Source organism: Chlamydotis macqueenii, chromosome 1 (genome assembly GCF_036417535.1).
Source record: "Chlamydotis macqueenii isolate bChlMac1 chromosome 1, bChlMac1.mat, whole genome shotgun sequence".
Lineage (NCBI taxonomy): Eukaryota > Metazoa > Chordata > Aves > Otidiformes > Otididae > Chlamydotis > Chlamydotis macqueenii.
Genome location: NC_141556.1, coordinates 43,058,978 through 43,072,987, shown reverse-complemented (window position 1 = coordinate 43,072,987; position 14,010 = coordinate 43,058,978). Strand labels below are relative to the sequence as shown.

The 14,010-nt window shown below is 39.2% G+C and overlaps 1 protein-coding gene across 4 annotated transcripts in view; it reads right to left on the bottom strand.

Annotated features, from left to right (window-relative positions):
• The window catches only part of SYT1 (synaptotagmin 1), a 361,419-nt gene that overhangs the window by 44,951 nt on the left and 302,458 nt on the right, over nucleotides 1–14,010 (bottom strand). For all 4 annotated transcript variants that reach the window (XM_086749733.1, XM_086749757.1, XM_086749742.1 and 1 more), the window contains exon 8: nucleotides 10,190–10,307. In XM_086749733.1, the coding sequence (XP_086605859.1) occupies nucleotides 10,190–10,307 (118 nt within the window). The remainder of the gene's footprint in view (nucleotides 1–10,189; nucleotides 10,308–14,010) is intronic.

Sequence of the window (14,010 nt, the reverse complement as noted above, 5' to 3'; positions counted from 1 at the left end):
GTCTCTGGGAACGGCTGAGCCAGTCCCCAAATTCCACTGACCAGGAAGAAGTTTGGTCCGATACCCTTTAAGCTTGCTTAGCCTCAGTTAAAGCAACTTTGAATGACAACAGCAGAACCCTCTTTCAGAAACACCTTTGTCCCCACAGTGTTCCGCATCCGGATGCCAAATACCTTATTTGTAAAGTAACATGCACTTCTTTTTAATCAAACATTCTCCTCTGTATTTTTTTAGCCATGAGGGAGCAGCCTGAATTAACTTCGCTCCCAACCAGCTGAAACAATTTGCAGCGCAAGACTTACTGATGCAGTCACATCCTTACATAAGCATTTCTTCACATCCCACATAGCCAGGGCTCCTGAGCTTAAAAAACCCGTTATGTTGCATGCTCCCATAATCACTGCTTTTAGCATCCCTCAAATGTTGACAAGCATGTGATGGTTTGCTGATGGGAAGCAACCGATATAGCTGAGTACTTCAACTCAGCTTCCTGGAACTTACTGCAGGAACACATCCCCTCCCAACAACGTTGTAATGAGACCAGCCCTGGAGCCAGCTGTACTGCAAAGACTTCTGGAGAGGCTCAAACAGAATTTAAGATGCTTTCTCACTAGGGTTCAATCAGGACATTAACATATTCCCTTCACTGGAAAGGTGGATTTAACCAGGAGACCTGTATATGTAGTGTTCTGTGATACCACTGGGAATCTGAAGAAAAAGAGGTCCCACAAATTGGGCTTGATAGCTGAGATTAAACAGAACCCTTTACTTCTCTGACCTGAAGCAGTTCCTACAGAGATGCTGCTGAGCTGCAGAGATTACATTTGGATCTTGAAATCACTGTGTGTCACTACTTAACGGTCAGGAATTAAGATTTGTTTCTGCCTACATGGACAGTTTTGTAATGTATATCTGTATCTTTATTTAGTTTTTGACAAACTTAAATCTGAAAGAGATTATGTTGTGACAAAGCTCACAATACAGACCTCAGAAATCCTCCTTTCTGCTTTCATAAAAAAAGTAGAAAACAGCTGAGCCTTGCAGTGGGTGGGATTCTTTATGACAGATTGCCTTTTAGGCACATTTTTCAAGAAAACCTCTAAATGTTACACATTGACATTGGTCAATTGTGTTACATAATGTTTGAATCTTGCAGACAAATAAAGAAGTTTATGTCTGTTGGCAAGCATACTGGACAGATGCTATGTGATCTGTGCTTTATTTGTGTCTTTCCTTAATGACAGTTATAGATTTTACTCTTCAGTAATTATGACATTAACATCCAAAGTGTCGGGATGCCACAAAAAAATCCCTGCACATAAATTATTTTGATTTAAAGAGAGTAAAAAATGTTGCTATTTGTGTACCTGAAGACAGCTCAGCAGAAACGAAAGGAATTCACGTGGGGAATGAGCAATAGCATATTAATCAAGAAGACAGAAAAAAGATAGCTTAATAAACAAGAGGAAGGAAATCTTAATCTCCTCCTATGAACTAAAGCCTCGGTACTAACAACCATAAAATGTCAGGAGATGTTCCCTCCGTATTACTAGTTTTACTACTGCATTATATTGATGACAGATGCATCAGTTGAGAGAAACACATCTGGCACCATCTTACCAAAAAGACTGGTATAAGGGAGGAAAAACCTCACAGTTTACAGTTTAAAAGCAATCATATTTTTAAGGAAAGAAAAAAAAAGACCAAAAAAAAGGACCAGATTCCTCTCCTATCTTTAGCTTTGTAAAACAATTGCTTATCACCTTAGCTGTCCTACATAAACTATCTAAATAAAGGTGTTGTTTGTGCAGATATTTCACTCAAACCCAGCCTCATCTTCCCCTTCAATAGATCTGAAAGTTTCACAGAAGTGACACATACACCTTACAACAATAAGCATGAAGAGCTCAGTTATTCAGTTTATTAGAAAGCGGATGTAAAGATGCCTTAATGGTGACACAGAAGACTCTCATGAAGATACCTGCTGTGTTGACTTTCATGGCTAAAAAGCAAAAGCACAAGAAACTATAGCTCGGAATTAAACCCAGATAAATTCTCACCTTCACCACACATGAACCTCTTTACAGGGGAAAAGTGGCATTTCTGGGCTTCACTTTTCCACCTTGTTGGCAGCTAATTTGCAGTTACTCAAACCGCATGACTGACTCAACTAGAACAAGGTAGCTCTAAGGCAGTGTGGCCTGTGCTGGCAGGAACAACCAGGGCCCAAATGCTGGCTTTTCCACCTCATCGATAGGATCATGGAAGGAAAGTGAGGGATAAAGTATTTGGAAAGAGAATCCCACTGAGATCCATATCACTTTCCTGAGACTCACAAAAGGCATAATGAGAATAACTGAATGTTGGCACCTCAATCTCAATCAGCAACAAGATGATATTTCTCTCCTGTTACCTCAAGAAGGGTAATGGGACCTTCTGAGGAACTGCATCAATATAAGAAAGGGTAAGACTTGACTTCCACCTTCAGTTAGAAAGGTTTTGTAAAATAAATTTTGGAATTGGCAATGGAAAAGCTTCTTTTCCGTTTTTGTTGAATGACAAGCATCTCACAGCTGCCAGCGGAGAGCTTCTCTTGCCAAATGCGTGAGCAGATTTGAAAAACAATAATCCATAAAGCACATACATAAAGTAATGACACTGACAAAGAACTAGAAACACCTGTTTTCTTATCTCTCTCCTTACACTGAAGTATAAGCTTTCTCAGTCACCACAGACATATTTTCAGCACAGTGTACTAGAGGAGACATGCAGTTCCCTTCTTGGTATAAAATCTCTGCTCCCTTCAGGGATAATTCAGGATCAGGAGTAAGGGTCTAATTTGTGAAATGTTTCTTTCCATTGAGATGCACACACAAAGAAGTTACACACTGGAAATGGAGTCAGGAGGCCTGTAAGAAATAACCACATAAAGATCTAGCAGAAACTAATCATCTTTCCTGCCCACACGGGATTAAACAAACAAAAAAGGCATGTGGGATTTAAAATAACGTAAAAACTTCAATTTAAAGTTGTTCCTATTTCCTCAGAAAATCCTATAAACTTCATCAAATCTCTGTTGTGTTAACAGCGCTAATAAAATGCTCATCATGCTGTCTCAAAAACCTGTATGAATTTACACAGCTCTGAAAAGGAAGTACCCTCAATTATACTTTCCTCACTTTCTGTGAACATTTAAGCACCGATCTAAACTGTATTTATAGAGATGAAAAAAAAAAGACATTTCTTTTTGAGTTAATATTTTAATTTTTTTTTTCAAACCTATTAAAATAAAAGACATAGGCTGCAATTTCCAGACAGTAAAAATAAATTAAACTTACTTGTAGGAGAACTGACTAATTTCCCTAAGGAGTCCAGAATCTATCTACAATATTTCTACATCCATTTTACATTGCTACGAAATTCTTGTAGAGCTTGAAAACCTGAAGTATTAACCATCTCATTTTCATACAAGTAATTAACACACACATCTTCATACTTGCTTTGGGACTGCATAACCAAATAAAACCATACTATAATTTAATCAGAAAGAAGCACACATACAAACACACAGAAAATGCATTACGTAGATGTGGCTATTCAAATAAAAGAATAAAAAGTCTTCCTGCTCTCTGTTTCAGGGAAGGGAGGCTGGCGGAAAATCATTAGCAATGCCAGATGATTACGACTATTGGCTGGCAGAGTCCACGCAGCTGGGTCCCGATCTCCTATACCTTGGGTCAGCATGTACGATTAAGGAGATGTACACATACAATAAGCTTTCTTTCCTTCCTCAAATCAAGGAGCTGTTCAAATACCTCCTAAGCCCAAGCACTTTTTCGGCACAGTGTTTGTCCTAAGGTTTCTCAGAGGAATGCCTACAGGTTTTGTACAGCCTCACTGGGAATCAGCAGGCATAGTCTCTTTTGTTTCATTTTAAGCATAGGAAGAAGAAAAGAGCAGAACAATTTGACTCTGCTTCTTTGTAGGAATTGTCACATTTGATGGTTCATCTAATACAACATATTATTGTGTGCAACAGCCTCACTCCAAAATGGACCATTACCTGACAGCTTCCTCAAAACTCTCCAAAGTGCCCTGGAATATGAAAGTGTACGTATCCTTTAATGTGGCTTCTATGATGAGTACACTGTAATTTAGAATAAAGCTTGATTTTGGAATTGCCTTTTCCAGCTTTTAACTTTCATACTGAAGGCTTGAATAGGGATTAGAAGGAACAACTGCCTAAGACCTTATTCACCCATTGAAAGAGGACCATTTCAGACAAGCCCCCCCTGCCACTGCCCAGTTGTAGAGAAGATGTCACAAACAAGAACGTTCTTCCAGGCAGGAGAGAAAGATTTTAACATGATGGAGATTTGGTGACCAGTCCTATCACTGCTGTAGGAGCCCGCAGTGAATTTACTGTGATGCTGTGAGTCTGCTTTGCAAGTCTTAGAGATGTATTGCTGCAGCCACCTACTGTTGGAAGTTCTGCCACTGTATTACAGCAGAGATACTGAGCTATTAGATGTTGTGGAAAGCCTCACAATAAACAGAGATCTTAAAATATTTGTTGGTACTGATCTCTGCTGGATTCTTTAGGATTAGGCTAGCTGCAAATGCAGCTGTTGTGGTGGTGGTGTTTGTTGTTTATTTTTGCTTTTGTCTTTTAATAAGGTTGTTTTCTTTTCCCTTAATATTCACTGAGTTATGCTTACAATATGGCTTATAGCAAGGCCATAGCACTAACAGTGTATTTCTCTTCCCATAATATTGCATTCATGTTAGCTAGCTTTTAAGGTTTCTTATGTTTTAATGAAGTTATTAAAGTAAATGCTCTGACTGCATAATTCATGAGGATTCACTTTGTCTTCAAAGAGCTGGTCTCTAAACAATTTTTAATTTTTCAATTATTTTCTAAGACATCCAACCAAGGCTTCTGAATTTGAATGCAATATTTAAAAGAAATGTCCCTTTGTAGAAAAGTAGCTTTATTTCTCCTATAGTACCATTTGGTCTCCAGAGATGGCTGTGACTTAGACTATTTGCTTGGCAGATACAAAAAGGTGCTGTGTATTTTCTATTTATAACTCATAAATATTGAGATTAGCTTTCACACATAATGGACTGGATTACGGGCCGCTTTCTCTTCACAGCTGTCTCTGCAGCTTTCTGCAGAACGAAGAGCACGCGGATCCAATGACAATCCTCTTCTCTTTCCAGTTCTTCCTAAGCATTCATTTGGCATAAATAGGTACAGTTTAGGGTCTCCTAGAATATTTGCTACTTGGCAACAGTTCCTAAGGCAATATTTGAGTCCACGCCAGCTAGGGCATCTTCACCCCACTGAAACTCTGGATCTGATTGAGGGGAGTAGTGAGAGGCAGCAGTGCTGAGGAGATAAGGTGAGGTTACATTGCATGCTACTAGGATACATTCCTGGTAATTAGATTCACTAAAGGCTAGGCATACTAAAATAATACACAGAGAACAATATCACATTAGCTTTCAAAGATTTTTAGAAGGAATAAACCATACTGAAGTTAATCCTGAAAAGATGACAAGCTATGTTAAGGCTTACACTCATTATCAGCCACTAAAATATGACTTTTTGATAGTCCATCCCTGGACTATCCCCATCCATTCCCCACCCCTGGATCCATCCCAATGGGGATCCATTCCCCATCCCTGGAAACATTCAAGGCCAGGTTGGACAGGGCTCTGAATAACTTGATCTGGTTGGAGATGTCCCTGTTCCTTGCAGGGGGGTTGGGCTAGATGACCTTTAAAGGTCCCTTCCAACCCAAACTATTCGACGATTCTATGATACAAACCAGAATTTTGTCAGTAATGCATACAGCCACTGAATTTCTTAAAAAAAAAAAGGCATTTAAGCTGAAGGTCCTGGGTAGCTAAACATCCGTAACAACAGTCTGTCCAGGTGCCAGCCCTAGCCTCTCCTGAAGGTTCACAGGGAAAATGCTTTTCAATGTATTCAGGTAACTTATTTCAATGATTGGCTTGGTCAAAGCAGTGAAAACTGCTGGAAGTTGAAATGAAAGCTTTTATTTCATGTTAGGAACAAAAATGAATACAAATGGAGGAGATGACTAAATACATGGAAATCTATAGAACTGCCTGCATAAATGTGTATTAATATTGAGAATCTTCCTATGTAATAAAAAGAAGCACCATATTTATTGCACAGGCCCCATTTAGCGGCTAGTCAGATGTGCTGAGAGTTAAACAATCATTTTTTCTTTAGAAAGTAAGTAAAAGCTACAAATACAAAACAAGATTAAAATTAATTTAGATAAAAGTTTCATACTCATTTAAATCCATATTTGAAATCACTACCACTCTGACTTAATATCTCATAGGGGATCTGCAGATATTTCCTGCCCTCCTTCTGGAGCAGAAGGTATTGTAACCCTGAATAAATATCATAATTCATAGACAACCCTTGTGAACCGAATGGTGCTGAGCTGCGTTGTGCCCTTATCGAGGAATTAAACTACATCACTATGGTCTGTTTGGAGAGATTAAACTGCAAACTGGTTATGAAATCTTCCAAATTTGCAAATCATCTAAATTAAACTAAAAAAACCCTACAACCCAACACAGTGACTTGGGAGCCTAAATTCCCTTGATTTGCTGCAAAACCTAAGCTTCTAAGTCTCACAGACATTTTGGGTGAAGGATACCTCTAAAGCCACGTAACCCAGGTTTACCAGATTCAGAAAGATAAAAATAATCTCTTTACAGCTTACATTCCTACATATCACCTGCCAGATGTCAGATTCATTAAAAATGCATTTGAATATAATTTAAATGCCATTTTAAAACACACAGAACTGTTTGCCAGAGGCCTTTGCTCACCAGAAGCAATAATTTCCACTTGTTGTGGTGACTTGATGAGCTCAGGCTGAACAGTTCAGCGTTTGAGCCAAGGTTTGCTTTAGTCACAGCCTGATGTTGCAATTGTGTTTAAGACCTGGGAGTTTATTGCTCAGATGGGTGATCTGGTTTCGTTACAAGGAGACTAATGAATTTGACAATTAGTCTATTGTCTTTTATTGTCTGTTTTGGAAGTAATTTCTGCTTGGCTTTTGACTGCTAATAAAATTTACGGAAAAGTTCAAAACACTGGAGATAAAAGCGGTTTTTTTTTGGCAACTGTAGTAGCCATTAAATGGGACGTACATACTGACTAGCAGGATTAAGCAAAATTTCACTCTGTAGAAATGCTAGGAAAGGTAGTACTGTCGATCTACCTTTATTGGTATCTTGCTTTTGATAGGTACTTTCTTAACTGCGCTTTATATCTGCAAAGCATTACAAAAATGTTGAAAACTAAGCACGTTTTTAAGTCTGAATGCCCACAACTAGGGATGCACTCCAATTTTTAATATATTACTAAACAGAAGAGCAGAAGACTACCAAGCCACAGTGACCAGTTCTTTGTATTGGGACTAAAGATGACATAAATGCTAAAGCTTTCCATATCACCGAGGTGCAAAAGTATAGCAGATATTTACTAGCAGCAGTAATACTCAAGATGTGGAGAGAGGCAGCCAGAAGGAAGCGGCAAGGTCGCTCACCGCTGTGCTGCGAACGCTCGGCAGCCGTATGTCAGACCTCCTGCAGGAGCCAGGGCCTCGCTCCTCCTTTCTGCAAGGCAGATAAGCTCCACAGAGGGGGCATAAAGGCTGGATGCAAGAGAAAGCAGAGCCAAATGTCTCTCTTCTGCTTTTCCAGCATCTTCTCCAAAATAGGGGAGAATAACAAAGGCATATTCTAAACTCAAAAAAAACCCCAGATATTTTTTGCCTATTTTTGACAAACTTCTAAGACTTTTTTCCCCATCTGTGTCAACTAAATAATTTTCACCTCTTGCTAATGGCTCTCCCTTGGTGACAGTAAGTGCTGTTGAGTATAGAGGTAACATTCAGTTTGAGATCACATTTGATTGTTAACATTTTCCCACCTCCACTGCAACACAGAACTTTCAGTTTTGCAAAACAAAAAGCCACTTTAGTATCTAGAAGAAATAGCAAAACTAGTGGAGAAAGCGTTCGCTAATCGATACAGAATCCTGTCACCTTCATTACCACTTAGCCCTGCTGTACTTTGAGAGCAGGTATTACTTAGTGTGAATAATGACAACAGAATCTCAGCTTGATTTCAAAAGTTATTTCTGCATAATTTATTCAAAAGATAAATTCCCTAATGAAAGATACTGGATCCACTTTAAACCAACATTCTTTCATCTATAATTACTGCCTCAGGAATACCGTACTAACTGCCATTTATCACTGTCAGTGACTTTTGAATTCTTGCTACAACCATGGTATCCCATTGGGTTTGTTTGTCTCCGAGAGAACATGATGTTTCTAGTTTGGCATGGCCCTAAAAAAGGAGAACAAAACCTGTCATCCCCTAGAAATATATTTAAATGTCCTCTGTGTGCTGAAGCACATAGAGGAGAGTAAGCCCATTAGTTTCCTCGTAGTTATTTCCAACATAATGCATTATATTTTCTATCTAAAGTTTGTGGAAGGTCTTCAGTTCATTAGTGCTTCCCCTGTCACTTTCTTTCTTTTCTTGTGAGCTAAGTACCCATTATCCAGCACATTTCTCACAAAGCTTGGATAAGAATATAGATGCCCTGGCTCTCAGAGCAACACTTCAGTCAAAAAACCCCACACCTCCTCATTATGAGAATCTAATCTTTCATTAGGAAACAATTAGGAAGTACATGTGCTTAAGAACATTAATTTGCAACTGGGTCAGCAGGAGCATTAGGGAAAGTATTAGTGGTGTGTCCTAATCCAGTGTCCTCTTTAGACAAGAAAAAGCTGGACTTGATTAAGGTAATGACTACAACAATGTTCTGATGTCTTTTACTTTATTATGTCTGTTGCTGTGCAGTGAAAGTCTTCAGAAGCAAGTAAAATTAAAAAAGATAATTGGTTCCTGGTAAGAGAGTTTGTTTCCCCTAATTTTCTGAAGATCCTCCTGTTACTGTTTATCAAAAGTGGTAAACAAAACCTTCAGGCTTGTCTTTAGCAGGTTCCTATTTCTCTGCATATTTTGGAGATAACTCTTACATTGTGCTAAGATTATAAGAAAATAAAAGTAACTACTTTTTTCTTGTCACTTGCTGATTCCAAATCAGCAATTACTTCATCTGTGTACTAGTGACAGCTGTAAAAGTTTTCAGTTCTAGAGCTGTGCTGGAAATATCCTCACTCTCAATAGCTGGCAGAAACTACCTCTTTTAAACAGAAGCTAAATAAAATAAAATTATCCTGGAAAGATCTCTCCTTATAAAGCATCTTGTTATTTAATTTGGTCTCAGCTAATTCGCAGTTCAGACAGTAATTTGTGTCCAAATTCTAGACACAGCAGAGAGCAGAAGCCTACACAGATCTTCTCCACCAGGTCCCAAAGACACAGCCCTACCACAGAGACATGGCCCTGACATAACTTGTGCTGACTGCACCCTCCCTTAGAGATGGCGTACATCCTCTTACTCATGGTGTGTACAGCCTTATCACGAGAAAAGACTGAGGACTCTTTGTAGGTATCGAGCATGTTGGAGATATCAGCCTCACTGACTACCACAAGTGCAAGACTGTCATTTTGATTGCTAGTGTACATGCAAATGCAGAGCGATCCCAAGTCTGCACACGGGAGCAATCACACCTGAGCCCTTCAAATGTAGAAGCAATTACCCTAGCACCTCAACCAGTGGTCAACATGGTGACTTGTGGTGAGTTCCTCTATTATGTATTATCAGTAACATTGCAGGGAAATGCTCATGTTTTGTGAGATTAAACAGACAACAGGAATTGTAGTCAGATTTTTTTCTCTTGCTTGAATAGTCTGTATTTATCTCCAGGCAACAGAAGAGAAGGAAGAGAGCTTGCACTGTCATCTGACTGTTTAACTCTTCAGACCTTGTCTTGTAGTGGAATGCAAAGTATAATGAAATTCCTTTTTTTTTTAAGCTAGAATAGTTTCGATATACCCAGTCATGCCTTAACTTTCAGAAAACACAAACTGCATCTTTCAGATAGTGAACAAGAGCCCTTACCTTCTCAACCAAGAGATCTCCAATAGAAAATGAGTTGATTTTCTGCCTTTACAAGCCTGAAAAATCTGCAAGCAATTTTCATGCACGTACCTGACAGTCCACCAACATCCATCTTCTTCAGGTTCTTTGCCTCCAGAATGACAACAGTCAGTTTGCCAGCTGTAGGCACGTAACGGAGGGAGAAGCAGATATCACCCAGTTTTTCTTGCTGTGAAAGCAAACAAGACATGGTGTTACATATTTTAATCATTTTTTGTACCTTTTAAAAATACAATTGTGAAAGACCCACCGAAAATTAACTGGATTATATCTCAAAGTCCTATTGTTAAACAAAACATTCAAATGAACAATATGAGATATCTGTCAAAAGTTGCCCAGCTTAAATCCTCAATAACCTCAAGTTCGTTGCAGCAACTGGAGTTCACAGCAAATATCCTGTATGGAGTCAAATGACAAGTTATGTGCTGGCTGCAAAGTACGTTATACTGCTCAGGATTTCGCCCCTGACAATCAGAGTCCCACAAATACTGTTTGCACTTTAAACCAAGTCACAACTACGGTTTTTTTCCAAGTTGTGTTTCCGTGGAAATCAATTAACACACACGCATACACAATTACTAGACTGTTTTCCGTGAAATAGTAACATGGGTCTTTCTCACCATACTTTGTCACAAAAGTTAAATGATTAAAAACCACAAAGTACATAACATTCAGTGTTAAAAAAGGCTTGTCTCTTATCTGACAGGAAAAAAACCCAGAGGTAGATACAGAGCAGGAAAGCAGACAGTGCCTCCCTCCTCACATCAGGAACGTGTGGAAGGATTCGGTTTTGCCTTCAGCCTTGCAGCCTATCATCTGGGATCCTGCCAAAGGTAACGCTTTGCAGTTCATTGCTTAGCACCTTCCTAGCAATTCTGGCAAGGAGGGAAAAGGTTGAATTATGTTTAGAACTACAGGAACTTTGTTTTAAAAGGAGGAAGAATAGATCTGAACTTGAAGATAAGAGAGAGAGAGAGAAAGAGGAGAATATTGCTTAGAAATGATCATAGGATGATCCAAGCTTCTTTCCTCCTTCCTTTCAGGTAGAATGGTACCTCTAGGGGGGTGACAGGGTTGCTTTTGAGACACGCAGAATTCGGTTACACTGAACAGTCCAATAAGGCATTTCAGACAGCAACATTTCTCTTTCAAATGCAGTAGTTCTTATGCCATATGTCTGTTTCCACAATTTATTCTGGCAATAGAGTATAAAGTATATTTCTATGAAGATATATCTCTTTGGTTCCAGTATTTCGTTAGAATAAATTGGAAGGTTGGTCGCTGAAGAGTTTTGGAGGTGCAGCCAAACTTTTTGTTAAGACACTAGGTAACTTTTTGCAGGAATTATCCACCTGATATTATCCACCCTGTACCACAAATGCAAAAAGATCATAGCAATTTACCAGGTTCAAAGAGCCAAGGGGAAAGAGGCAAAGTCAGAACCTTACCTAAAAAGGTGGGGGTACAATACTGAGAGCAACCTGCTCACGTGCTCATGGATGTAGTGCATATTTCCTTGAGAAAAGATAACCCATGTCCTAAGGACTTTACCATCCATGTAAAAGGAATGAAAATGTTCCTTTCCAACTGGGAGCTCAAGCTTCCAAGTCATTAAGAGAAACTGAACTTTATCCGCTAAGCCAGGTTTTCAGCATCAGCGGCAGTTCCTCTTTCAACAGCTCTTACACACAATCACTTTTTATCCAGGTTTGGATAAGCATCTGTAGTATATCCATCTGAAGGGTGCATGCCAGATACTCGGCTATACATCAAGGTTTACATCTTCCTCCCTTATCAAAAGGTGCACGGGCTTGTCTTAGAAGGCTTCCTTGGGGATGTAGGATTCTTTGTTGTTCCAAACAAAAGACTGGGGTGGTATATATTAAGAATGGCATCATGTAGTTATTATTCCTTTTAATTTTAAAAAGCTTAGAAACTGCAATAATAATGCAACACCTATAAAGTGACAGACTCTGAATTGAGTTGGGAATGAGACCCAGGGATTTTAATTGACAGTTCCCTGCAAAACATCAGCTCAGTGATGACCAGTGGTGAGAAAACATAGTGAGCAAACACAGTTATGTATAATCAGGAAATGCTCAGAGAGAACATAACAAAATAGCTCATGATGCTAAATGTGTGAATCTCGTACAAAAACACCATCAGAATGCACAGGTGGCAGTACCTTGAAAACTGGTCTAGTTATGGTTTCCTTGTCACCTCAAAAAAGGATATTATAGAATTGGGAAAGATTCCAGGAAAAGCAGCAGGAAGGATCAAAGATATGACACAGCTTCTGCAGAAGGAACAGCTAAGTAGATTAGAACTCTTCAGGCTGGAACAGGGCTGGTTAGGGAGCGATATCTTAGAGACCTCTATCTGACCCAGGAGGTCCATAATGATGTTATGACCTTGCTCAAAAGATGAGATCTTAGTATCAGAAAGTTTCCATTTTTAACTCGTATCTAGAATAACCTGAGATGCCTTTCACAGCATGGACCGCACTTCTATGGAAGGACTTACTATTCCTGCCTGTCTGCATATACCATTACAAATCCCAGCACACATTCAGATCATGGAAATAAGGATTTCAGCCGTGCAATCTGCACAGCTCATGCTCGGCTCTAACTGAGCCTGCACAGTGACAGCAAAACACTCTCCTGTTCCCCTGACATTTGCTTTTGGAAGTCCATATTGGCTAGGCTAACGGTAAAGTTGATCTATCACTTGCAGCTTGTTCAGAATGGAAGAAATCAATTGCTTATTGATTTGTGTTATCATGATCACAGCTCACCCAGCTGCCCAGTGTTCTCTGCGGTCACTGTTCTATTACATGGTAGACTGGTTTAAATTAGCCTGGTTGATTTATGGGGCTCTGAATAAGTCTGAAACAGGGTGTATTTGAAAGGTGGTTTTAGCCCTCCATCTTAGAGACCTTTGTACTCACATATCACCCAACATTCAAGGGCTCTGCCCTCATCCCTGAATTCACGGAAACGTGTATTCCCTTGTATTCCTCAGAAACGTACCTCACTGACAGACTGTCTAAACATCTATTTTGGAAGGTACTTTTAAATCAATATCATGCTTCCAGTTGTCTTTGAGTGGATTTTTTTTGTGGTTTTACTTGGGTTTTTAAAATTATTTTTGTTTGTTTGGTTGGTTGGTTTTTTTACTTGTGTTGGGACTAGAGTGTGTTTAGCAAGCACAAAACGGTGTTAGGATGGTTGTTTTCTGATCTGAGTGCTTCGGCAGAGGCTGGAGGAGGTACTTTACAAACACAGTTATTGCCACGGAGACCATCACCTCTCACCAGCCTTTCTCCATCTCTAATCACGTTATGCTTCTGTGCAAATACCACAATTGTCTACACAGAAGAGTAATTTTATGAGAGCATTTAATGCATTTTTAGCCTCTTTTAATGTGATTTTATGCTGCAGGAAGCAGAGAGAAGAAGCTTGCACCATGTGAACAGCCAGTTTTCCACGGATCACCAGCATGGGATGGCACCACCATGTGAAATGGCGGCAGATGATGGGCTCATTCCAGTGAGTAACTCGAAGAAAAAGCATAGGTACCTCCTTTAATGCATACAGAATCATGTTTAGTACCTTTTTGTCATTATTAAAATCTGTATTAATTGCATTTCTTCAAAATTTCTTCTATTTTTAACATTTTCTCTTTGCATAATTGCCACAAATTTTCTATTCCTAAGCTGGTTTGTAATTTTTTTTTTTTTAATTTAAAAAATATTTGTCAGGCAAAATACTGCAAGTGGCAGCACTGTAATGAAGCAACAAAAAGCAATCACTAGAGGTGTGGTTTGCAGGAGATAATTATAAACCCCTGCAGGGCTATGAGGTACAGATGAG